This window comes from Pinus tabuliformis, chromosome 4_2 (genome assembly GCF_031772625.1).
Source record: "Pinus tabuliformis cultivar Carrire ecotype Pingquan chromosome 4_2, CPIR1, whole genome shotgun sequence".
Taxonomy (NCBI): domain Eukaryota; kingdom Viridiplantae; phylum Streptophyta; class Pinopsida; order Pinales; family Pinaceae; genus Pinus; species Pinus tabuliformis.
Window position 1 is genome coordinate 709,149,456 of NC_142304.1, and position 27,301 is coordinate 709,176,756.

Genomic DNA, 27,301 nt, shown 5'->3' on the forward strand with positions numbered 1-27,301 from the left:
TTAGATTACGAGCAAATATCATTCAAATGTTGTTTGTGTCATGAATACAATCACTTTGCTAAATGTTGTTTATGTCACGAATACGACCACTTTGCTAGATAATGTTCCAATAAAAGGGCCAAAAAATACAATAGATTAAGGGTAACAATGGAAAATGCAATGAAAAGAATGAAATAAATTGACATCGATGCCATATGCAAACACCCAAAACAAAAACGGGGCCTCCACATCCATAAACCACCTTGAGGTTATTAAAAATCATGAAGAAGCTGCTCAAGAGGATCTAAATCCTAACCCAAAATGGGGAGTAAGGAAATGAAGAATATAAAGAAAAGGAAATATTAAAGGGATATGCTCCAATTGCAAGCTTCAAGTTAGATCACATAATCTAGACAAGATTTAAGAAAATAGGCATACCATTAAAGAAGGTTAAGAAAGGCTAATTGGCAATCTCCCACAACCCCTTAATTTGGATAACATGTGGGGTAAAATCTGGAATAAAGATGGTTTTCCCAAAGTTAACCTTTTGTGCTAGGAACTAGTGCATGGAAAAATTTCACCTGTAGAAAATCTATATAAAAAGAACTATTCATGGGCCTTCCCAATGCATATTATGTGAAAAATCCAAAGAAAATACCTATCATGTTTTTAAACTGTGTTCATTCTTCACTGAAGTATGGAAATTTGCAATCCCAAACGTGAGTGATGTTACCCATATCACCTAGAACAGTGTACACATTAGGATAATCTAGGACATGCAAAACAAAAGTAGCTACATCGTTGGAAATTGGAAAATCTCATTGATTATTTATGGAGGGAGAGGCAATCAAAACTTCAGGCAAAGAACCATTATGCTCATGCTAGAGTCAATGAAGAAGAAAACAAATTGACTTAATGCAAATTAAAAAAAAAAAAAAAAGTTTTGAATTTTATTACAACCTTAAGTTTACATCAGACGATCATATAAATTAAATGTTGCATAAATATAGGTATACATAAATGTTATTATTAATGTTAATATTATTATATAATAATATTTAAATTAGTATTCAAATTAATAATACATAATAATAATAATTTAAGCGAATAAAATTAGAAAATTTAAATTAATTTCTTGTTAAATGAGTTACGTGTCAGAGAAAAAAAGAAAGAAAAAAAAACAGTTCCAAAAAATTGAATGATTTATAAGTAATTTTCAAAACAAGTAAGAAATAGTAAATTAATCAAATAAAATAAATCATTTCCTAAAATCTGTGAATAACAACTTAAACTAACATTTTGATATTTATTGTCTCAAGTTATTATTGAAAATTTTGATATTTATCTAAATTTATTTTATAGATGAAATGAAACTAATAAACATAAATAATTTTATAAGATAAAACAATCATAATTATATAATAATATAATTTGCATTGTTCATGAGAGTGGGACCATTACTGAAATCCTTAGAGTCCAGGGGGACCCGAGAACCACTATGTGAACGTGAGAGGATGGAAATTGCTAGACCAAAGGAGGATGGCTACGTTGACCCTCCAATTTCAAGAAGTCCAATGCATACTGAGATACAGGGCAACTAAATAGTGTGTGGATGCAATCCGAAGTGCACGCATGGTGATCATAAACAAGTGAGGGAGAAACACTAAGCATACCTAACATCAATAATAAATATTCAGAACTGGTCATCGGGTCTGAAGGCAGGCTTAAATAAGGACGCATACGAGCCATGACGCCAGCTTCAGCCATCTCCATCAAAGTAAGCCTCTTCGTGCAATAATAAGGTGACATGATGAACCAATGAGGGACGATGTACGATAATAGGAGCAAGTAAATGATTCCATCTCGCGAGTATAAATATGAGCCTACCGGCCTATATGAGGGTTGAATCTATGGGCCAAGTGGCCACCTGATCCACCTGTGGTCAGCGTGACAAGAACAATTGTCTCGAGCCAACACCCAGTGTGGGGGTTCCTAATATTAACATTAATGTTATTAATATCATTGTTATTCATAATAACATTAGTATTTTATAGTAATGCCCCTAGTTCGTGGAATGCTTCTATTTAAAGCTATGAAACCTGCCCCTTCTGGTTTGTTGGGGTATTTGGTTAGGAAAGAAACAAAATATTTTTCAAGATAAGGTATCAAATCGGAATCTTACATGTTCCCACATAATGGCACTTTATAACTTGATCCCTGAGGATGAATTGAAACAGAATCACTGGAACATTAATGTGGAAATCATCGACAAGGCTTTCCTTTTGGTGTATTTTGATGGATTTGCTCAACAAGATGGTTGTGGTAGAGGAGTAGTTTTGTATTTAAATGAAGATCATTATTACAAGATGAAGTTGGGTTTAGGGAGAGGCACAAATAACTATGCATAACTTAATAGCCTTAGACTTCTTATTTTTTCCCTTGAGAAAGGATGTCAGCAACTGCAAATATTTGGTGACTCTAAACTAGTCATAAATTGGTTCAATGCACACACTCAGAAATGTGTTAGAAGAAACTATTACAATAAAATCACATTTTGACTATGTAATTTGTCGTCATATCTACAGGGAAAGGAACCAGATTTCTGACAGTCTATCTAAAGAAGTAGCGCAACAACATTTTGGTACTTGGATGACACAGGAACATATAGGACATGAGTTCTACCAATATTTTCACAGGCCATTCATTGATCTTCAGCCACAGGGGGCAGCGACAACTTGATCATACACAACACATAGAATGACCTCTTTTTGCAAACCTTGCTTTATGGAATGTATATATTTTATATGTTTTTTATTTCCAGTTACAGTTATCTATCAATTGTTATTTGAACTCTATAAAATATTGTGGCAGCTATGACCACCAATAGTAAGAATGATCATAATCTCACATTATAATAATAATAAATAGTAAGAATTATCATAATTTCACATAATAATAATAATAATAATACGATGATCATCATGTATGTCGGTCCTTAGAGAAGATTATCATAATGATGGTAATAAAATTGTAGTCCCACCAAGCTTACAAAAATAAAAACTTAATTTGACATAGAATAAATAGTAAGAATGATCATAATCTCACATTATTATTATAATAATAATAATACGATGATCATCATGTACCATGGTCCTTAAATAAGATTATCATAATGATAATAATAAAAATGTAGTCCCACCACGCTTACAAAAATAAAAAACATAATTTGACATAGAATAAATAGTAGGAATGATCATAATTTCACATTATTATAATAATAATTCGATGATCATCATGTATGTCGATCTTTAAAAAGATTATCATAACCATAATAATAAAAATGTAGTCCGACGAAACTTACAAAAATAAAACTTAATTTGACATAAAATAAATACTAAGAATGATCATAACATATGTCGGTGGTGGAAAAAGGTCAGTGAAAAAACTCTAAGATATATATATATATATATATATATAATCCATTTCTAAATGTTTTATATTTCTCTCTCAACTGCACATTAATATCTAAGTTAAGTTCAGCTCGCATTAATTTGTATTTCTACCCTTTGACTTCGGACACAGGATCTGAGTCGAACGATCAATGGAAAACGATATGGTCAACACAGTGGCACTCGAAACGTCTTACGGAGAAATTTTTCGGGTGGGCAGAGAAATTGCAATGGAGTCGAAGGTGATAAAGAATATGGCAGAATTCATCGATATATCTCATGCAACTGTGCCTGTTTATGTATCCACTCCAATATTGGAAAAGGTGATCCAATACTATGACTATCATTTACGCAACTCAACTCAAACCTCACGTGAAATTAAAGAGTGGGATGAGAATTTTATCAGCGTGGACATATCAACACTGCGGGATATAATAAAGGTAATGTTATCATAAAAATAATGTGGAGTATTATCTTTTTAAAAGTCAATAAGAAATGTAATTGACTCTCCTCTCTAACGTTTGGGTCCATATATTACATGCTTGCACATACCCATATCCACAGGTAGTTGGTCTTGAATTATCTATAACTTTAATCATTGTATCATTTGTGAGTTGCTATTAGAGATATATCCACATAATGTAAGTGAGAAAATTTGGCAAAAGACAAAGGAACGTATGAACTACTATAGTATGGAAATAAATCCTATGGTTATATATGAGGAATCCAAACATTGACCTATGTCCATATCAGTCTTTGAAAGACAATTGGCATGTAGGATAAATATGAGTTTGCAAAACCTAGAAATTGGAACAAGAAGGTGGGAACAAATGGAAAAAAATAGAACACACGTGTCTTCTATGTGATGAACAATGATGCAGGAGCATCTAAGCCCCCTTAATCAAAGAGGAATCTGAAGCAGAATAAAGAGAGAACAACATGGACCATGGAGCAAAACAGGGGAAAATATATTTTAAAACAAATTTAAAGATGGAAGTGATAAGTCTCAAAGACTTGATCTAAATGTGATCTGCCATGTGTTGTATGCATGCATGTAATGAGAGCTTTAAGGGATTTTTGTTAGAGGGTTGATTGGATCCTTCTGTGATCCGATCCAACAATGCTTCCTTATATATATAGAGGGAAACACAGAGTGACATGAATAGATTGTGTAATCAGTGCTTAGACTGATGTAGTCGGGGAAGAACCCGTGTTAAGGCTGAAATGCTTTAGCTATAATGTATATAATAAATATGTGTTTTTTGGGTTTCTATATGTCTGTGTATTAAGTCTTTCACTTCTATTATATATGTGTGTGGGAGGATTGAAATCCCAATTCTAAATTTATGCTGATCGACCATTGATCACGGAAGGATCAATGGAGATCCAAAGATCTCGTGTTTATATGAAGGTTATGTGTGTTAACAGAGAGTGGCAGAGAAATTGTGTTTAAGGCGAGAATCCATCAAAGGAAACGAACTCCATTTACATAGAGAAATAGCGAAATTCCCTTAGCAAATCTGTAAAGCGGACCTGAAATATTATAAATCATGGCATATACCGTTTTCGGGTCTGGAATGCATATCGGATTGTCGCATTGAGCCAGTCAGAACAAGCCTTTGAAATGTAGCGATAGCGATATGCGATTAAATCGCAATCGTCGGATCAGAAAGTAGATCGACGATGTGGATCTAATCGCTAATCGCAATCAAGGACTTAAGAGATAGCGCGAGCGTGATCAACGCCGACGTCCAATGAGAAAATATGGCGATATCACTGATAAACCAATCGGTGATCGAAGGTGTCGGTAGTCGGGTATCAAAGGTCAAAGGTGGAGCGTCGTTGAGGAGCGACAAAAGGAACAAACCCGCCGATATATATAGAGGCGGGTGTATTATTTTTGAAGTCCGTATATGATAAATGGAGCGGGATTTACAGGGTTTCCCGTGTATTTTGTATTATGTGTGGCTGCGGGGTTAAGTCTTGAACCCCATAGTCATATTGGCTTTGCTTCTAATGTAAGTTCGTGATAATAATTTAAAAGGCTTAAAGCCTAGAAAGCTTCTGATAAGGATTTGTGGGCCCATAACCCATAGGCCTCATAATTGTTTTGTTTAAGGAAAGGGATTTTGACTTACCCCCAAGATCTCTTTTCATCAAGTGGTATCAGAGCAGAATATGATTCTACGTGAAGAAGGAGTGCAAGCAGAAGCAAAAGGAGGTATAGTTGTTTAAAATTGGAGAGTTTGTGGTCTTACTGTCGTGCAGATAGCGATAGTAGAAGGTGAGATGACTTGCAGCAAACTTAGAGCAAGGTGTGCTCATATGGTTCCAAAGGAGAGAACTAGAAGGATACCAAAAGACCGAGTGAGGAGGGCTTGGTGAGGTATCGTGTAAAAAAGGAAGACTATTACTGCAGAGGTTTGGTTGCGGCTCATAGAAGACCATGAAGGCAGTTCCACTAAAGAAATGCAGTGGGTAGAATTGCCAATGACAAGGAGAAGCATATGACCAGGAGGTCATAAAATTTTGTGCCTCGGGAGTCTGATGCAGGAGCATCTAACCCCCCTAATCAAAGAGGAATCTGAAGCAGAGAAAAGAGAGGACAACGTGGACCATGGAGCAAAACAGGGGAAAATCTATTTTAAAACAGATTTAAAGATGGAAGTGATAAGTCTCAAAGACTTGATCTAAATGTAATCTACCATGTGTTGTATGCATGCATGTAATGAGAGCTTTAAGGGCTTTTTATTAGAGGGTTGATCGGATCCTTCTGTAATCCGATCCAACAATGCTTCCTTATATATATAGAGGGAAACACATAGTGACATGAATAGATTGTGTAATCAGTGCTTAGACTAATGTAGTAGGGGAAGAACCCATGTTAAGGTTGAAATGTTTTAGTTGTACTGTATATAATAAATATGTGTTTTGCGAGTTTCTACATGTCTGTGTATTAAGTCTTTCACTTCTGTTATATATGTGTGCGGGAGGATTGAAATCCCAATTGTAAATGCATGTTGATCGACCATCGATCACGGAAGGATCGATGGCAATCCAAAGATCTCGTGTTTATATGAATGTTATGCGTGTTAACGGAGAGTGGCAAAGTAACTTTGTTTTAGGCGAGAATCCATCAAAGGAAACGAACTTCATTTACACAGAGAAACGGCAAAAACCCCTTAGCGGATCCGTAAAGCAGACCTGAAATGTTATAAATCATGGCCTATACCCTTATTGTGTTTGGAATGCATATCGAGTCGGCGCATTGAGCCGGTTGGAACAGGCCTTTGAAATGTAGCGATAACGATATGTCAATATTACTGATAAACCAATCGGTGATCGAAGGTGTCAGTAGTCGAGTATCGGAGCGATGCTGAGGAGTGACAAAAGGAACGTACCCACCAATATATATAAAGGCGGGTGTATTATTTTTGAAGTCCATATATGTGAACCAGAGCGGGATTTACATGGTTTCCTGTGTATTTTGTATTATGTGTGGCTGCGGGGTTAAGGATTGAATCCGATAGTCATATTGGATCCGATTCTAATGTAAGTCTACAATTATATTTTAAAAGCCTTAAAGCCTAGAATGCTTCTGGTAATGCTTTGTGGACCCATAACCCACAGGCCTCAGAATTGATTTGTTTAGGGAAAGGGATTTTGACTTGCCTACAAGATCTCTTTTCATTAAACAACCCTTTGAGGATGAAACTTGTTTGTTGCTAAATTGTTCCACATATGACAAACTTTCAGTCCAAAGGGCTGAATGCTTTGTGTAATTTTCTAGCAAGCATATAGGAAGTTTTCCCAATGAACTGTAGTTTGTTTTAGATATGAAAAACTTTCAGTTCAAAGGGTTGAATGCTTTGTTGAATTGAATTTCTAGCAAACATATAGGAATATTTTTCAAGGAGTTGTTAGAATATAGAAAAAAACCATTTTCTAGCATAAGCAGGGATGAAGAGTTTATAAATGTATTGATATACAAGGCAATTTGAGCGATATATATTTGTATTAACATCACATATCTTATACAACTAAATATAAGAAGATAAATTTCATGGACTCTATTTTTATGATGTCCCATAAATATGTTTGAGCTCTTAGAGGATGGTAATAAAAATTATGCTTCATTTAATTTCAAATTCATTTGCTCAACTATATTCGTGGGTCATTTCTACTTCTACCACATTTCCTCTCTGTACATACTACTTCCAAAATATCATATGTAACCTATTTAAAAATTTCCTCTGACAAAGAGACTTCGGCCAGTAATTTAAATGCATAGTCCTCAAAAGCCATGTCAAAGTCATGTCAAAGTCCTGCTTCCTCTTCAAAACAATGTGTACACTAATTTAATTGATTTACATTTTGAGTTATTTGTTATTTATATTTTGATAAAATGAATTAAATTGATGAAATGTTCGTGATTTTTGTTTATATAATCCAAATGTAGACTTAATTGACATAGTCTTCATTGTTGGACAAAGAAAAACTTGTAATTTTTTTATAAAGGATCCTTCTATTAGTACTGTTTTGTGCATGTTGAAGTATACATTGGTAATCTTTATTGTATCTCTAGTCATTTTGGTTTGTGTGCTTCGATACAAAATGATATTATGCAATCGTAAAAGGAGTAATTTTGGTGATCGTTGATGTAGAAAAAATTTTAGTGATGCATTTTTTTCCTGCATACTCTAAATTAATATGGTTTACTTTGATGAAATAAAACCAAATGACATGGAGATCCTATGACAATTGTACTTGAAAGCATATGAAACAGTGGCTTTGTTCAAGTCGGCGGAAATCATTTTAGAGTTTCAATTACTATGAAGGAAGGGAGGTTCTCTAATTGAGTGAAATTGCTCGGTATGCTCCTACTTTCATATTCTCAACCGGAATCAAGTACCTGCATATTTTTCAGGAGGAAGAGGGAGAGTAATCAGGATGGATTCAGCCCCCGCAAGATGATGAAGGCAATAATCTAGTGATTGATTCAATTTCTAGACACTCCTTATTACCCTACAAGGACTATAAGGATAGGTACTACGAGAAAAAAGAAATAGGTTGTTAATCATATGAATAAGCCCACTCCCTATAAAATATCATCGTAAAAATATTTCATTTCGCTATTAGAAATATCATGGAATGGTTTGAAGTTCCACACACTCCTTTCTACCTGGAACTTCATTCCAAGCCTGGTTTTGACTGATGTTACAACTTGTATGAGGTTGTACTGACACAGTAGTAATGCATTATAAGAAACCCTTTTCCAAGCCAGGATAAGACATGTTTTTGTTTTATATATATTAACTCACTCTAGAATGGGATCTTGTTAGAAGAGTAATATGGATACTAAGTCCAAAATGGATTAGTAAAGCTACTTTTGTAACAAAAGAAACCAACATAATCAAGCATAATTCAAAACTACTATAAGGAGATATAGATATGCATCTATAACATTTTCTATATGGATACTAAGTTCAAAATCAATCAGTAAAGATACCTTTTGTTTATTGCCTTTTGTAACAAAAGAAACCTATATAATCACTCAGAATTCAAAATTATTAAAAGGAGATCCAACTATACATATGTAACATTTTCTCAATTCGTTCGATCAAGTGAAATATTTAACTTTATAGTCTTGATTTGAATAAAAAGAACTTGGCATGGGTCTTTGAGAAGCCACACACATCATTTTTGTCAATATTTACCAAAGTTCACATACAAACAACATTTTTTTAAATAACAACCTCGATAAGATAACAACTTCGTGGAAGGAAAACATAAATCCTTCCACATATTCTAAAACCTAAATTCTTCCTCATATTTTATGTTAGGACATGCATGTAAGTAATTTGTGTTGAAATAACTTATAGTATTGTATGTTAGTATATGTATGAAAGTTATTTGTGTTGAAATAACATATAGAATTTGGATAAAGGATTATTCGCAATAAATGTCTCTACACTGGAAAAGGGCATGATTTGAGTTCAAAAGAAATGTTATCTGACACATGTCTATTCCCAGTATTCAAGATAGTCCAAAAATATTGAACTTTTAGTCACTTGAAAGCCTTTACCTACCTTTAACAAGATTACCTAAAAAATTTAGATTCAAAAAGACAAATCCTTATTAGGCGGTTGATGCAAACATAATAGGAAGTGTACAAGTAATCAATAAGAAGAAATACAATTAACAACTGCATTGAGCATTTTTTAGTGTTATGCAACCATGCAATAGATATATAAAATATATCATTACACTAACTCATATGTGCTTCATAACATTGAAAAATCTAGTAGTTGTTAATAATACCTCGAAAAACTGCAAAATTAAGGGAATTAAACAATACTAAAATGTTGTATAAACATACCCATGGGGCATACAACAAACAATGCCAAGGTGTTATGTTAAGGCGCTTTGTGTTGTAAAGGTCACTGGTTCTCAACTAGAAGGGAAGGACTCGCAGAGATATGATTATGATGACGATGTTTAAGCGTGTTTTTGGGTTGTTGAATATTTTTGTATATTACAAAAGCCTCACATATATAGTATAACCTTCCTTCCTTCTAGTGTGACAAGAAAGTACATCCCACGACTTGTCTGCTCTCATTCCTGCAGCATCATATAGTTTAATACACTTTAAATCTTTTGTTTTCATTAATGAATGTGTAAATTTTTGGATTTTGAAACTGCTTGTTGAGGGTTACTAATATTCTATGCAATATTGACAATCTGCTCATCTTTTGTTTCTTATTTGGTTCAAAATTGAAGAGCTCCAATTTAGTGACTTAAAGTGGAATGGACTTTTGTAAATTCCTATTGATTGAACAAGATAGGTTATGGGTTTTCATGTAGGTCAAACCATAACAAAATTATTTCACCCATTTACCATTAAAACTTGAAATAACACAACCAAGGACATGAAATTGCGAGCACCAGTGGGCCATAGGCTTTGAATAGAAGCATTCCATGAACTCGGGCCCTTGGCGTCCAATGCAATGGAACTTCCCTAGAAAACAACTTGCAGCGAGAATAATACATCTCCAAACCGTGAACCACAAACGTTGGCTGTGAACATCCACTAACCATGAGCTATCAAGAACCAAAAGAGAAACCACGAACCTCAAACTGCTACAAGCCAATGGAGCATCCAAAAACCATGAACTATTGAAACCCGTGGACTGGGAAGGACATGAGACTCCATTGAGAGGCCTTAGAGTCTTATAATGCACAAGTTGACAATGTAAAGCAAAGTACGACATTTCAAATAAGGAGCCACTGAGTTGATAGATTACAACCTCTTATTGACCGAGAGGAAGCAGAGCATTGTTTGTGAGAGTGGGACCATCACTAAAATCCTTAGAGGCCAGGGGAGACCTGAGAGACACTATGTGAGCGTGAGAGGATGGAAATTCCTAGACCAAAGGAGGATGACTACATTGACCCTCCAATTTTGAGAATTCCAATGCATACTGAGATACAGGCCAATTGAAGAGTGTTTTGTTGCAATCAGGAGTGCAGGCATGGTGACCATAAACAAGTGAGAGAGAAACACTAAGCATAACTAACATCAATAATAAATTTTCAGAACTTCTCATCGGGTCCGAAGATAGGCTTAAAGAAGGACGCATATGAGCCATGATGTCATCTTCATCCATCTCCATCAAAGTAAGCCTCTTTGTGCAATAATAAGGCGACATAATGAACCAATGAGGGATGACGTACGATAATAGGATCAAGTAAATGATTCCATCTCGCAAGTATAAATATGAGTGTGTCAACCTGTATGAGGGTTGAAGTTATGGGCCAAGTGGCCACCTAATCCACCTGTGTTGAACGTGACAAGGACAATTGTTTCGATCCAACACCTATTGTGGGGATTCTTAATATTAATGTTAATGTTATTAATATCATTGATATTCATAATAACATTAATATATTATAATAATGCCCCTAGTTCGTGGAATGCTTCTATTCAAAGTTGTGAAACCTACCCCTTCTGGTTTGTTGGGGTATTTGGTTAGGTAGGAACCAAAATATTTTTCAAGATATGGTATCAAATTAGAATCTTACATGTTCCCACATAGTGGCACTTTATAAGTTGATCCCTGAGGATGAAATGAAACAGAATCACTGGAACGTTAATGCAGAAATCATTAACAAGGCTTTCCCTTTGGTGTATTTTGATGGATTTGCTCAACAAGATGGTTGTGCTAGAGGAGCAGTTTTGTATTTAAATGAAGATCATTATTACAAGATGAATTTGGATTTAGGGAGAGGCACAAATAACTATGCATAACTTAATAGCCTTAGACTTCTTATTTTTTCCCTTGAGAAAGGATGTCAGCAACTTCAGATTTTTGGTAACTCTAAACTAGTCATAAATTGGTTCAATGCACACACTCAGAAATGTGCTAGAAACTATTAGAATAAAATCACATTTTGACTATGTAATTTGTCGTCATATCTACAAGGAAAGGAACCACATTTCTGACAGTCTATCTAAAGAAGCAGCGCATCAACATTTTGGTACTTGGATGACACAGGAACATATAGGACACGAGTTCTACCAGTATTTTCACAAGCCATTCATTGATCTTCAGCCACAGGGGGCAGCGGAAACTTGATCCTACACAACACATAGATGGACCTCTTTTTACAAACCTTGCTTTATGGAATGTATATATTTTATATGTTTTTTATTTCAAGTTACAGTTATCTATCAATTATTATTTGAACTCTATAAAATATTGTGGCAGTTATGACCACCAATTTTGAGATATGCTCCTTTTATATCATCAAAACATGTATTTTTCAATATTTTATATAATGAAAATTAAGATTTTTCTTTGGGAAAACAAATATTATTCTTATTTTTATATTAATATTAATGTAATTAATAATATCGATCATTATTTTTATTATATTCTTTATGTTGATATTAATATTATTACTTAAATAATATTAAAGTTAATAGTATTAAAATTATTAATAATATATTAATTCTATTTAATATTATCAGTAATATTTTTATTAATATTAATAATTCGATTATATTATTATTAAAAATATTTAACATTATTAATGTTATAATTTAATATTAAATATATTTATTAACATTGTAAACTAATATTAAAACAATAATTTAATAAAAACAATGTGACATAAAATAAATAGTAAGAATGATCATAATTTCACATTATTATAATAATAATAATAGGATGATCATCATGTTTGTCGGTCGTTAGAGAAGATTATCAAAATGATGATAATAAAAATGTAGTCCCACTAAGCTTACAAAAATAAAAACTTAATTTGACATAGAATAAATAGTAAGAATGATCATCATTTCACATTATTATAATAATAATAATATGATGATCATCATGTATGTCGGTCCTTAGAGAATATTATCATAATGATGATAATAAAAATGTAGTCCCACCAAGCTTACAAAAATAAAAACATAATTTGACATAGAATAAATAGTAAGAATGATTTCACATTATAATAATAATAATACGATGATCATGTACGGCGGTCCTTAAATAAGATTATTATAATGATGATAATAAAAATGTAGTCCCACCAAGATTACAAAAATAAAAAATTTATTTGACATAGAATAAATAATAAGAATGGTCATAATTTCACATTATTATAATAATAATTGGATGATCATCATGTATGTGGATCTTTAAGAAAATCAAACTTACAAAAATAAAACTTAATTTGACATAAAATAAATAGTATAAATGATCATAACATATGTCAGTGATTGAAAAAGCTAAGTGAAAAAACTCTGATATATATATATATGTATTATCCATTTCTAAATGTTTTATATTTCTCTCTCAACTGCACATTAATATCTGAGTTCAGCTCGTGTTAATTTGTATTTCTACCCTTTGAAAATTATGTATAAATCATTCAATTTTTTGGGACTGTTTTCTTTTCTTTCATTCTTTTCTCCCACACTTAACTCATTTTATGTATATCTATATTTACGGAACATTTAATTTATATGATCATCTAGTGATGTAAACTTAAGGTTGTAATAAAATTCAAAACTTTTTTTTTTTAATTTCCATTAAGTCAATTTGTTTTCTTCTCCATGGACTCTAGCATGAGCATAATGGTTCTTTGCATAATGTTTTGATTGCCTCTCCCTCCATAAATAATCATTGAGATTAATGAATTGCCAACGAAGTAGCTGCTTTTGTTTTGCATGTCCTAGATTTTCCTAATGTGTACACTGTTGTAGGTGATATGGGTGACATCAGTGAGGTTTGGGATTGCAAATTTCCATACTTTAGTGGAGAACGAACATAGTTGAAAAACACGATAGGTATTTTCTTTGGATTTTTCTCATAATATGCATTGGGAAGGCCCATGAATAGTTCTTTTTTTTATAGATTTTTTGCAGGTAAAATTTTTCCATGCACTAGTTCCGAGCAGAAAAGGTTAACCTTGCGAAAACCATCTTTATTCCAGATTTTAACTTTGGGAAAACCATCTTTATTCCAGATTTTACCGCACATGGTATCCAAGTTAAAGAGTTGTGGGAGATTGCCAATTAGCCTTTCTTAACCTTCTTTAACTATATACCTATTTTCTTAAATCCTGTCCAGATTATGTGATCTAACTTGAAGCTTGCAATGGGAGCATATCCCTTTAATATTTCCTTTTATTTATATTCTTTATTTCCTTACTCCCCATTTTGGGTTAGGCTTTGGATCTTCTTGACCAACTTCTTCATGATTTTGAACAACTTCAAAGTGGTTTACGGATGTGGAGGCCCCATTTTTGTTTTGGGTGTTTGCATATGGTGCGAATGTCAATTTATTTCCTTCTTTTCTTAGCATCTACCATTGTTATCATTGATCTATTGTAGTTTTTGGCCCTTTTCTTCTGAGAGTCTTGGAACATTTTCTAGCAGAAGTGGTCGTATTCATGACATAAAAAACATTTAGCAAAGTGATGGTATTCATCACATAAACATCATTTGAATGATATGTGCTCATAATCTAGGGTTTGGCGACGTATCCACTCCCTTGTTGTGATATTAATCATAGAAGGAAGCCCCTTTTCTAGATCTTTTCTAAATCGACATCCACGCATATTTTGGTGCATGTAAACTGAGAGTCAACTACCAACTCCACTTTTGATTGCCCCTTTTCTAGATCAACATCTAGGAATATTTTGGTGCATGTAAACTGGGAGTCATCTACCAACTCTACTATTCATTTCCCTTAGCAATCATCGCTCCAGTACGATAGTAACAGTCTGGTGAGTTTAACCCAAATTAGGAACCAAGAAATTTAACCCAAATTAGGATCGTAATAAACACCATTTTTTTTCAGCAAAGAAATCGCTAGCAGTGAAGCGTGTTCCAATGTAAATGTACAAAATTCAAAACTTATTCACCAATAAAATATTAATAAATATTTTTTTTTAATTAGATGGTAAGGTGTTTTATTTTTATAAGAACTTCCCCCATTTTCCACTCTGCACTGGTCTACAGCATTGAATTGAATGTTAGAAGATTAAAATGTCTTTGGTAGTTGGATCCCACAACATAATTGTCAACCAACTTCATTGCTATTACACTAGTGCCACTCGTTATGCAACCATTCACGAACGATTGGATTTTGGTTTGAGTCTCTCAAATGTGGCGGTTGCTGCTCTCTACAACTGTATTCAAAGTCTAAGCAGAGCTATTTTCGAAAACTGCGATGGGTGATTATAAGCTGTGTGTGTGTTTAGTGAATCAGACTTCTTTAAATTTTTTTCCTAATGTTGAATTTATATAAGTAGTCTTATCGTCATTTAAATAGGGCTATGGGAAGACTGTAGTTAATGAAGCAATTAGATGTATAAGGCCTTTCACAATGATTTTAACGTATAAAGACGTTCATTCAATATTTCTGTGGAAATGCAGAAGATAGATTTTGAAGCTATGAAAGAGTTTTTAACACGGAAGTGGAGACGCTGATTCCGAAGGATATTCATGAAAAATTAAAGGATGTATTTAGTTTTGTAGAATCGGGCGAAAGGGGTAAGAAGGGAATCATATGTATTTATGACCCTATTTCCATGTTACTAATTTGATATCTTCTTGTGCTAGTATGACAATTGAAATCTTTCATGTAGTTTACAACTTGGTGACATTGCCAGGCTTTTAAATTTGCTACTTTTATATCTAAATTCGCTGAGACTAAATCCTTTGCTTCATAATACAGTCCAACACATCCATACTAAGGATTTCTAGAATGATTTTTGCTCTAGATTTCCGCAAGCTCCATTGTCTCCAAGCAAGAAGGTATATCATTTGTATCTGGTGCAGTCATTCTTATGCCCGTTAGCAGTGAGGGCACCAGATCAGCACCATTCACAAGTCTAAAGCTACAAAGATTCTGCAATATGTATCAATTTCTTCCAAAGACAAATAATATTCTTCTTTTTTTATTCAACTTTGGTATCTTCCTTGTTGTGCTTGAAGGTGACATGTCACTTGGTCATGGAAGAAACCCAATGGTTTCTAAATCTTTTTTTGATATCATATCATTTATTTTCTTTTATATTATCTGAATTCTGCTTTTTAACATATTTATTGGGAGTTAATAAGTTATATATATATATATATATATATATATATATATATATATATATATATATATATTATTAATAAATTAAATACAATTTATTTATACATTAAAATATCATATGTAAAAGTTATTTATTAAATTTTAAATTTTAAAATAAAAAATTAATATATTGAAAAGTTATTTATTTATTCTTCAGCTTGTTTATTTAATTATTATTATTAATAAATGGTTTAAGCATTCTCATTTTAAATTATTCAAAGTTAAAAATAGAAGAATGAAACTTACATTATCTAAATACTTTACAAATAAATTATAGAGTAAATATTAGAGTGTGTGAATTAAATGTTGCACTTTTTAAGAATATTATAATTAAATTACAAAATTATTGTTTATGTAACTAATAAATTGTATAAATTATATTGTCTACTTAATTATTATTATTATTTGAATAAAAATGACAAAGTAGGTATTTTTTTGGATAATGTATATTATTAATGATAAATTATAAAAATAGAATAAGTCTACTACCTCAACCCCTCTCTCTCTCTCTCTCTCACACACACACACATTAACTCAATCTAGAATGAGATCTTGTTAGAAGAGTAATATGGATACTAAGTCCAAAATCTATCAGTAAAGCTACCTTTGTAACAGGATGAACCAATATAATCAGGCATAATTCAAAACTATTATAAGGAGATATAGATATGCATCTGTAACATTTTCTATATGGATACTGAGTTCAAAATCGATCAATAAAGATACCTTTTGTTTATTGCCTTTTGTGAAAAAAGAAACCAATATAATCACTCAGAATTCAAAATTATTATAAGGAGATCCAACTATGCATTTGTAACATTTTCTCAATTCATTCCATCAAGTGAAATATTTAACTTTACAGTCTTGATTTGAATAAAAAGGACTTGGCATGGGTCTTTGAGAAGACAGAAACATAATTTTTGTCAATATTTACCAAAGTTCACATACAAACAACATTTTTTTGAATAAAAACCTTGATAAGCTACTAGATTCGTGGAAGGAAAACATAAATTATTCCACATATTCTAAAACCTAAATTCTTCCTCATATTGTATGTTAGGATATGCATGTAAGTAATTTGTGTTGAAATAACTTATAGTATTGTATGTTAGGATATGTATGCAAGTAATTTGTGTTGAAATAATAGATAGAATTTGGATAAAGGATTATTCACAAATAAATCTCTCTACACTAGAAAAGGGTATGATTTGAGTTCAAAAGAAATTTAATCTGAAACATGTCTATTCCAAGTATTCAAGATAGTCCAAAAATGTTGAACTTTTAGTCACTTGAAAGCCTTTACCCACCTTTAACAAGATTACCTAAAAATTGTAGATTCAAAAAGAAAAACCATTATTAGGCGGCTAATGCAAACATAATAGGAATTGTACAAGTCGCCAATAAGAAGAAATACAATTAACAATTGCACTGACCATTTTTTAGTGTTATGCAACCATGCAACATATATCTAAAATATATCATTACACTAACTCATATGTTCTTCATAACATTGAAAAGTCTAGTAGTTGTTAATAATACCTCAAAAAACTACAAAATTAATGGAATTAATTAATACTCAAAACTTTGTATAACCATACCCATGGGGCATACAACAAACAATGGCAAGGTGTTATGTTAAGGCACTTTGTGTTGTAAAGGTCACTGGTTCTCAACTAGAAGGGAAGGACTTGCAGAGATATGATTATGATGATGATGTTAAGCATGTTTTTGGGTTGTTGAATATTTTTGTATATTGCAAATGCCTCACAGATATAATATAACCTTTCTTCCTTCTAGTGTGACAAGAAAGTACAGCCCACGACTTGTCTGGTCTCATTCTTGCATCATCATATCATTTAATATACTTTAAATCTTTCGTTTTCATCAATGAATGTGTAAATTTTTGGATTTTGAAACTACTTGTTGAAGGTTACTAATATTTTGTTCAATATTCATAATTTTCTCGTCTTTTGTTTCTTTATTGGGTCAAAATTAAAGAGCTCCAATTTAGTGAGTTAAAGTGGAATGGACTCTTGTAAACTTCTATTGACGGAACAAGATAGGTTTTGGGTTTTGATGTAGGTCGAACCATAACAAAATTATTTCACCCATTTTCCATTAAAACTTGAAATAAGATAGCCAAGGACATGAAATGGTGAGCAGCAGTGGCCCATAGGCTTTGAATAGAAGCATTCCCCAAACTCGGGCCCTTAGCGTCCAATGCGATGGAGCTTTCCTAGCAAACCACGCGCAACGGGAATAATACATCTCCAAACCATGAACCACAAACACTAGCCACGAACATCCACGAACCATGAGCTATCAAGAACCAAAAGAGAAACCCCAAACCTCAAACTGCTACAAACCAATTGAGTGTCCACAAACCATGAGCTATTGAAACCCGTAGACTGGGAAGGACACGAGACTCCATTGAGAGGCCTTAGAGTCTTATAATGCACAGGTTGACAATGCAAAGCAAAGTCCCACTAAGTGAGTCGATAAATTAAAACCTCTTATTGACTGAGAGGAAGCAGAGCATTGTTCCTGAGAGTGGGACCATTACTGAAATCATGAGAGTCCAGGGGAGACGCGAGAGCCACTATCTGAGCATGAGAGGATGGAAATTGCTAAACCAAAGGAGGATGGCTACGTTGACCCTCCAATTTTGAGAAGTCCAATGCATACTTAGATACAGGCCAACTGAAGAGTGTGTGGATGCAATCTGGAGTGCACACATGGCGACCATAAACAGGCGAGAGAGAAACACTAAGCATACCTAACATCAATAATAAATCTTCAGAACTGGTCATCAGGTCCAGAGACGGCCATCTCCATCAAAGTAAGCCTCTTTGTGCAATAATAAGGCGACATGATGAACCAATGAGGGATCAGTTTTGTATTTAAATGAAGATCATCATTACAAGATGAAGTTGGGATGAAGTTGGGTTTAGGGAGAGGCACAAATAACTATGCATAACTTAATAGCATTAGACTTCTTATTTTTTCCCTTGTGAAAAGATGTCAGCAACTGCAGATATTTGGTGACTCTAAACTAGTCATAAATTGGTTCAATGCACACACTCAGAAAAAGGTCTTGTCAACTGCACATTAATAGCTGGACGTTGATTTTTATTTCTACCCTTTGACTTCGGACACAGGACCAATGGAAAACGATATGGTCAACAAAATGGCACTGGAAACGTCTGACGGAGAAATTTTTCGGGTGGGTAGAGAAATTGCAATGGAGTCGAAGGTGATAAAAAATATGGCAGAATTCATCGATATATCTCATGCAACTGTGCCTGTTTACGTATGTTACTGCCGGCAGCAGATTTCCTTGCTATGCAGAGTCTTTTGGATTTGTCAAGTGAGAAATTGGAAAGAGAAATCCTTGCAAGGCCAGAGATCGAGAGTGATGAATTTTTTATATAAAAATAATTAAAACAAAAAAAAATGTATTTAGTTAGATTGATATTTTTTTAGTAGTTTTTAAGTTTGATATTTTGGAGTTTTTGGTGGATTTCTGGTGGGAATCTGGCCAAAATTTTAATGGCCAAATCTTGATTTGTGTTGTTTAAACTTGTTTTTTTTACTACATATATGGATTCAACACCTTCAAAAATCTTTAAGGCACTTCTATTCTGAAGAGCCTAGTTGTCAAACTTGTGATATTAATAAAGCCTAAAACTTTCCAAAGAGTCTCATTTAAAACTACTTGTTATCTTTTTATATTATATTCCATCATATTGTTTTTAGTGAATTTAAAACATGATTTATATTATTTTATAAAATAACAAATTATATTATTATATAATTCTAACTGTTTTATCTTATAAAATTATTTATATTTATTAGTTTCTTTTCATCTTTAAATTAAATTTAGATAAATATTTTCAGTAATGTTGTTATTTATAATAACTTCAGACAATAAATATCAAAATGTTAATTTAAATTGTTATTCACAAATTTTAGGAAATTATTTATTTTATTTGATTAATTTACTATTTCTTACTTGTTTTGAAATAAATCATTCAATATTTTGGAACTGTCTGTTTTCTTTTCTGTCTCTGACACATAACTCATTTAACAAGAAATCAATTTATATTTTCTAATTTTATTCAATTAAATTATTATTATTATGTATTATTAATTTGAATACTAATTTAAATATTCTTATATAATAATATTAATATCAATAATAACATTTATGTATATCTATATTTACGGGAAATTTAATGTATATCACTTGTACAACAGGCTGTGAGCACATTCTAAGAAAAAATACTTCTGCATAGGATTCAAAAATAGTGTTTGTCGAAAATTGTCAACACCAATAAACCATTGAAATCGGTAGTAGAGAAAATATAGTTGAGACAAAACATTGGTTCTTTTTTTAAATGAAGGGGAGAGGGCCCTTTAAGAGTGATAAGTAGGCGAAGTTGTTGTCCTCTCTGAAGAATATGAGGTCCCTTTGTTGACTTGTGCACTTCAACCCCACCATACTCTAGACAATGGTGGTTCTGGCCTATCGAAGCAGTCATGCAAGACTTTTTGCAAAAGGCCCCTTATCCACTTCAACACAATATTGCATCGTGGCTCTTAAGAATTTACAATCAATTCAAGAATAGGACTATAAGTCCATAGCAGAGAACATTTGTCAAAAGAGTCAAGTATATATCCAGGTAGTTGGGACATTGGGGTACATGCCTCTAGAATATTTTAATGGATAGATTGCTACGAAGCAGGTTGATGTTTACAACGTTGTAATGTTGATGATGGAGATTACCAGTGGAAGGAAGCCTAACCTTTCTATCCAGGTTCCTTTGACTCTTGTCTCCGACATTTGGGTCCATATTACCTGCTTGCACATACCCACATCCACAGGTAGTTGGTCTTGAATTATCTATAACTTTAATCATTGTATCATTTGCGAGTTGCTATTAGAGATATAGTTCAATGGAGAGTAAGTGAGAAAATTTGGCAAAATACAAAGGAACATATGAAATACTTTAGTATGGAAATAAATCTTATGGTTATATAAGAGGAATACAAACATTGACATAAGTCCATATTAGTCTCCGAAAGACAATTGGCATGTAGGATAAATATGAGTTTGCAAAACCTAGAAATTGGAACAAGAAGGTGGGAACAAATGGAAAAAATAGAACACACGTGTCTCTTATGTGATGAACAACCCTTTGAAGATGAAACTTGTTTGTTTCTAAATTGTTCGAAATACGACGAACTTTCAGTCCAAAGGGTTGAATGCTTTGTTGAATTTTCTAGCAAACATATAGGAAGCTTTCCCAATGAACTGTAGTTTATTTTAGATATGAAACACTTTCATTACAAAGGGTTGAATGCTTTGTTGAATTGAACTTCTAGCAAACATTTAGGAATATTTTTCAAGCAGTTGTTAGAATATAGAAAAAAATCATTTTTCTAGCACAAGAAGAGATGAAAAGTTTATAAATGTATTGATATACAAGGCAATTTGAGTGACATATATTTGTATTTACATCACATATCTTATACAACTAAATATAAAAAGATAAATTTCATGGACTCTATTTTTATGATGTCCCATAAATCTGTTTGAGCTCTTCGAGGATGGTAATAAAAGTTATGTTTCATTTAATTTCAAATTCATTTGCTCAACTAGATTCTTGGGTCATTTCTACTTCTGCCACATTTCCTCTCTATACATACTACTTCCAAAATATAATATGTAACCTATTTAAATATTTCCTCTGACAAAGAGAATTCGACGAGTAATTTAAACGCATACTTCTCAAAAGCCATGTCAAAGTCACGTAAAATTCCTGCTTCCTCTTCAAAACAATGTGTACACTAATTTTTTCGATTTACATTTTGATTTATTTGTTATTTATATTTTGATATAATTAATTAAGTTGATGAAATGTTCGTGATTTTTGTTTATGGAATCCAAATGTAGAATTAATTGACATAGTCTTCACTGTGGACAAACAAAAACTTGCAATTTGATTATAAAGGATCCTTCTATTAGTATAGTTTTGTGCAAGTTGAAGTATACACTTGTAATATTTATTGTATCTTCAGTAATTTTGGTTTGTCTGCTTCGAGACAAAATGATATTATGCGATCATAAAAGGAGTAAATTTGTTGATCATTGATGTAGCAAATTTTTTGGTGATGCATTTGTTTTCCTACATACTTTAAATTAATATGGTTTATTTTGATGAAATGAAGCCAAATGACATGGAGGTCCTAGGACAATTGTCCTTGAAAGCACAGAAAACAGTGGCTTTGTTCAAGTCAGCAGGAATCATTTTAGAGTTTCAATTACTATGAAGGAAGGGAGGTTCTGTAATTGAGTGAAATGGCTCGGTATGCTCCTATTTTCATATTCTCAATTGGTATCAAGAAACTGCATGTTTTCCATGAGGAAGTGGGAGAGTAATGAGGATGGAATTAGCCCCCACAAGATGATGAAGGTAATAATCTGGTGATTGATCCAATTTGTAGACACTCTTTATTACCCTACAAGGACTACAAGGATATCTACTATGAGAAAAAAGAAATCGGCTTCTAATCATGTGAATAAGCCCACTCACTATGAAATACAATGGTAAAAATGTTTCACTTGGCTGTTAGAAATATCATGGAATGATTTGAAGTTCCACACACTCTTCTCTACCTGGAAATTCCTTTCAGGCATGGTTTTGATTGATGTTACAACTTGTATGATGTTGTACTGACACAATAGTAATGCATTGTAGGAATCTCTTTCCCAAGCCAGGATAAGACATGTTGTTGTTGTATACATATTAACTCACTCTAGGTTTGCTGCAAGTCATCTCACCTTCTGCTACCACTATCTGCACGACAGTAAGACCACAAAATCTCTAGTTTTAAACAACTATACCTCCTTTCCCTTCTGCTTGCACTCCTTCCTCACGTAGAATCGTCTTTTGCTCTAATACCACTTGGTGAAAAGAGATCTTGGGGGTAAGTCAAAATCCCTTTCCCTAAACAAATCAATTATGAGGCCTGTGGATTATGGGCCCACAAAGCCTTATCGGAAGCATTCTAGGCTTTTATCCTTTTAGATAATAATCACGGACTTACATTAGAATCAGACCCAATATAACTATCGGGTTCAAGCCTTAACCCCGCAGCCACACATAATACAAAATACACGGGAAACCATGTAAATCCTTCTCCGATTCACATATACGGAGTTCAAAAATAATACACCCGCCTCTATATATATCGGTAGGTCTGTTCCTTTTGTCGCTCCTCAACGTCGCTCCACCCCTGATCTCCGATACTCGGCTATGGACACCTCCGATCGCCAATTAGTTTATCTGTGATATCACCATATTTGCTCATTGGCCGTCGGCATTGATCACACTCTCGCTATCTCTTAAGTCCCCAATTGCGATTAGCGATTAGATCTGCACGGTCGATCTGCCTTCCAATCTGACGGTTGTAATTTAATCGCATATCGCTATCGCTACAGTTCAAAGGCATATTTCGATCGGCTCAATGCACCGACCCGATATGCATTCTGGACCTGATAAGGGTATATGCCATGATTTATAATATTTCAGGTCCGCTTTACGGATCCGCTAAGGGGTTTTCATCGTTTCTCTGTGTAAATGGAGTTTGCCACCTTTGATGGATTCTCACCTAAAACACTATTACTCTGCCACTCTCCTTTAACACACATAACATTCATACAAACACGAGATCTTTGGATCGCCATCGATCCTTCTGTGATCGATGGTCGATCAACATGAATTTACAATTGGGATTTCAATCCTCCCACACACGTATATAACAAAAGTGAAAGACTTAATACACAGACATGTAGAAACCCACAAAACACATATTTATTATATACAGTACAGCTAAAGCATTTCAGCCTTAACACGGGTTCTTCCCCGACTACATCAGTCTAAGCACTGATTACACAATCTATTCATGTCTCTCTATGTTTCCCTCTATATATATAAGGAAGCATTGTTGGATTAGATCATGGAAGGATCCGGCCAACCCTCTAAAAAAAAGCCCTTAAATCTCTCATTACATGCATGCATACAACACATGGCAGATTACATTTAGATTAAGTCTTTGAGACTTATCGCTTCCATCTTTAAATCTATTTTAAAACAGAGTTTCCCTTGTTTTTCTCCATGGTCCATGTTGTCCTCTCTTTGCTCCACTTCGAATTCCTCTTTGGTTAAGGGGGAGTTAGATGCTCCCGCATCATTGTTCATCACATAGAAGACACATGTGTTCTATTTTTTCCACTTGTTCCCACCTTATTGTTCCAATTTCTAGGTTTTGCAAACTCATATTTATCCTACATGTGAATTGTCTTGCAGAGACTGATATGGACTTATGTCAACGTTTGTATTCCTCATATATAACCATACGAATTATTTCCATACTATAGTAGTTCATATGTTCCTTTGTCTTTTGCCAAATTTTCTCACTTATATTCCGTTGAACTATATCTCTAATAGAAACTCACAAATGATACAATGATTAAAGTTATAGATAATTCAAGACCAACTACTTGTGGATATGGGTATGTGCAAGCATGTAATATATGGACCCAAACGTCAGAGACGAGAGTCAATGAAACCTAGATACAAAGGTTATGCTTCCTTACATTGACAATCTCCATCATCAACATTACAACGTTGTAAACATCGACCTGCTTCGTAGCAATATATCCATTAAAATATTCTAGAGGCATGTACCCCAGTGTCCGAGCTACCTGGATAGATATTTGACTCTTTTGACAATTGTTCTCTGCTATCGACTTCTAGTCCTATTCTTGAATTCATTGTAAATTCTTAAGAGCCACAGTGCAATATTGTGTTGAAGTGGATAAGGGGCCTTCTGCAAAAACTCTTGCACAACTGCTTCCATAGGCTAGAACCACCATTGTCTAGAGTATGGTGGGATTGAAGTGCACAAGTCAACAAAGGGACCCCGTATTCTCCATAGAGGACAACAACTTTACCTACTTCTTACTCTTAAAGAGCCCTCTCCCCTCCATTTAAAAAAAGAATCAATGTTTTGGCTCAACTATATTTTCTCTACTGCGGATTTCAATGGTTTATTGGTGTTGACAACTTTCATCAAACACTTTTTGTTAATCCTATGCGGAAGTGTTTTTTCTTAAAACGTGCTCGAATCCTTTTGTACAAGTGATCTTAAACTACAAAAGTAATTAGTCTACTTATCCCTCTAAATTGCATGTTAATTAACAAATTTTGTTTGAAATTTTGAGTTTGGCATTTCGTCAAACTTTTTTTGGGTTTGCTGGTTTATGCTTGATTCAATGGTTTTCTGGGACATAATCTCTTTCTTTTAGACTCAGTGGAAAATGATTGCCTAATACACCAAATGCAACAATAACCTCAAATCCAAGCAATTTAAGAGGAAGTAAGGGATAACATTTTATGAAACACAATTATAATGATATGATCTTTGTTTATTCTTCACAACCTTGTTGTAGATGCAGATTTAGAGTTTGAATGCACCCAAAACTTGGAATAAAACTTAGTTTGACTTTCTGGAGTATTTCGCAGCCTTTATACGATAGTGGGTCACCTATACAAGGAATATTTAACCAATGTTTTCACTCAACAATGAGGAAATGAGGTGAACATTTAGCTTACTATTGGCCGCAACCTCAAGAATAAGGTTCCAATCTCCAACCTTAAGAAAATTATGAGTTCTTTTTAGTGCACCCTCACTCCTCCATACTAAGAAGCCCTTTTATGTAGTGGAACGTCCTAAAGTCTGATTATAATTTAGTATTTGTGCGACTACAAGAATGGAATTCTCAGCCAAACGAAATGTGCCCAATCTCAGCCACAACCTCTATAAAAATGCAACAACCAATAAGCAATAAGTCAACCTTCCATATAACTCAAACATGCCCTAGAAATATGGTGAAAATCACCCCCAATAACAGTGATACAGCTTGGACTTTGTTTGATTTAGAAATATATCGGTACAAACTTCTAAATTCCTTCCAGTTCGTCTTTGCCTTCACAAATTCGACCCATAGTTTATTCAATCAACAAAAATCACTACATCGAGCGTTTGCACCTCTTCTCCTGTCTCTTGATCCTTTGAGACCTTCAAGGATTTATCTAAACCAAATGCTCCCCTTGTGGTGCCCTTTTCTCACTAAAGAGAATTATATAGACTTTAGTAGTCATATATATATATGTGTGTGTGTGTGTGTGTGTGTGTGAGAGAGGCTGAGGTAGTAGACTTATTCTATTTTTATAATTTATCATTAATAATATACATTATCCAAAAAAATACCAACTTTTTCATTTTTATTCAAATAATAATAATAATTAAATAGACAATATAATTTATACAATTTATTAGTTACATAAAAAATAATTTTGTAATTTAATTATAATATTCTTAAAAAGTGCAACATTTAATTCACACAGCCTAATATTTACTCTATAATTTATTTGTAAAGTATTTAGATAATGTAAGTTTCATTCTTCTATTTTTAACTTTAAATAATTTAAAATAAGAATGCTTAAACCATTTATTAAAAATAATAATTAAATAAATAACTTTTCAATATATCAATTTTTTATTTTAAAATTTAAAATTTAATAAATAATTTTTACATATGATATTTTAATGTATAAATAAATTGTATTTAATTTATTAATAATTAGATTATATAATCAGACGGCGTCGGGAGCTCGGACTAGGGTTCTGAGAAAAACTTCGACGGCGCAGACTGCACAGCACTGGACCCATTCACGGGCTGGACCGAAACACCTGTATCGCAACAGCGCTGCAGGATACTAGAGCAGCACAATGGAACCTCCTCAGGGGAGGGCGTCAGAGCCCTCCCCTTCGCAGCACGGTCCTGAGCAGGCATTTGTCTTTGGATCTGTCGATAAGGAGGTTTTGAATAAAGAGAATAGGCAACAGCACGGAAACAAGGAGATAGGAGGTCGGAAGGACAAAGCCAGAGTCACACAAGATGGAGAGGAAAAACCAGAAGAAGGTCCGAAAGTATCCTCGACAACATGCAAGCCTATAGCCAAAGAACGGCCCCGAATAGAGCTGTCGGGACACAAGATTGACAAGCGAATAGAATACATGAGGGATCATGCCCTTATTGGGAAGTTTATAGGGTTTTGGCCGACAGAAAAAGCCTTATACGGATGG

The 27,301-nt window shown here is 33.4% G+C and overlaps 1 protein-coding gene across 1 annotated transcript; it reads left to right on the forward strand.

Annotated features, from left to right (window-relative positions):
* The first annotated feature begins 3,580 nt into the window (after positions 1-3,580).
* Positions 3,581-26,935, forward strand: LOC149171463 (E3 ubiquitin ligase complex SCF subunit scon-3-like). Its single transcript, XM_089425992.1, has 2 exons — positions 3,581-3,868; positions 26,813-26,935. The coding sequence occupies exons 1-2, from the start codon at positions 3,581-3,583 to the stop codon at positions 26,933-26,935; spliced, it is 411 nt and encodes a 136-aa protein (XP_089282118.1).
* Positions 26,936-27,301: the final 366 nt, after the last annotated feature.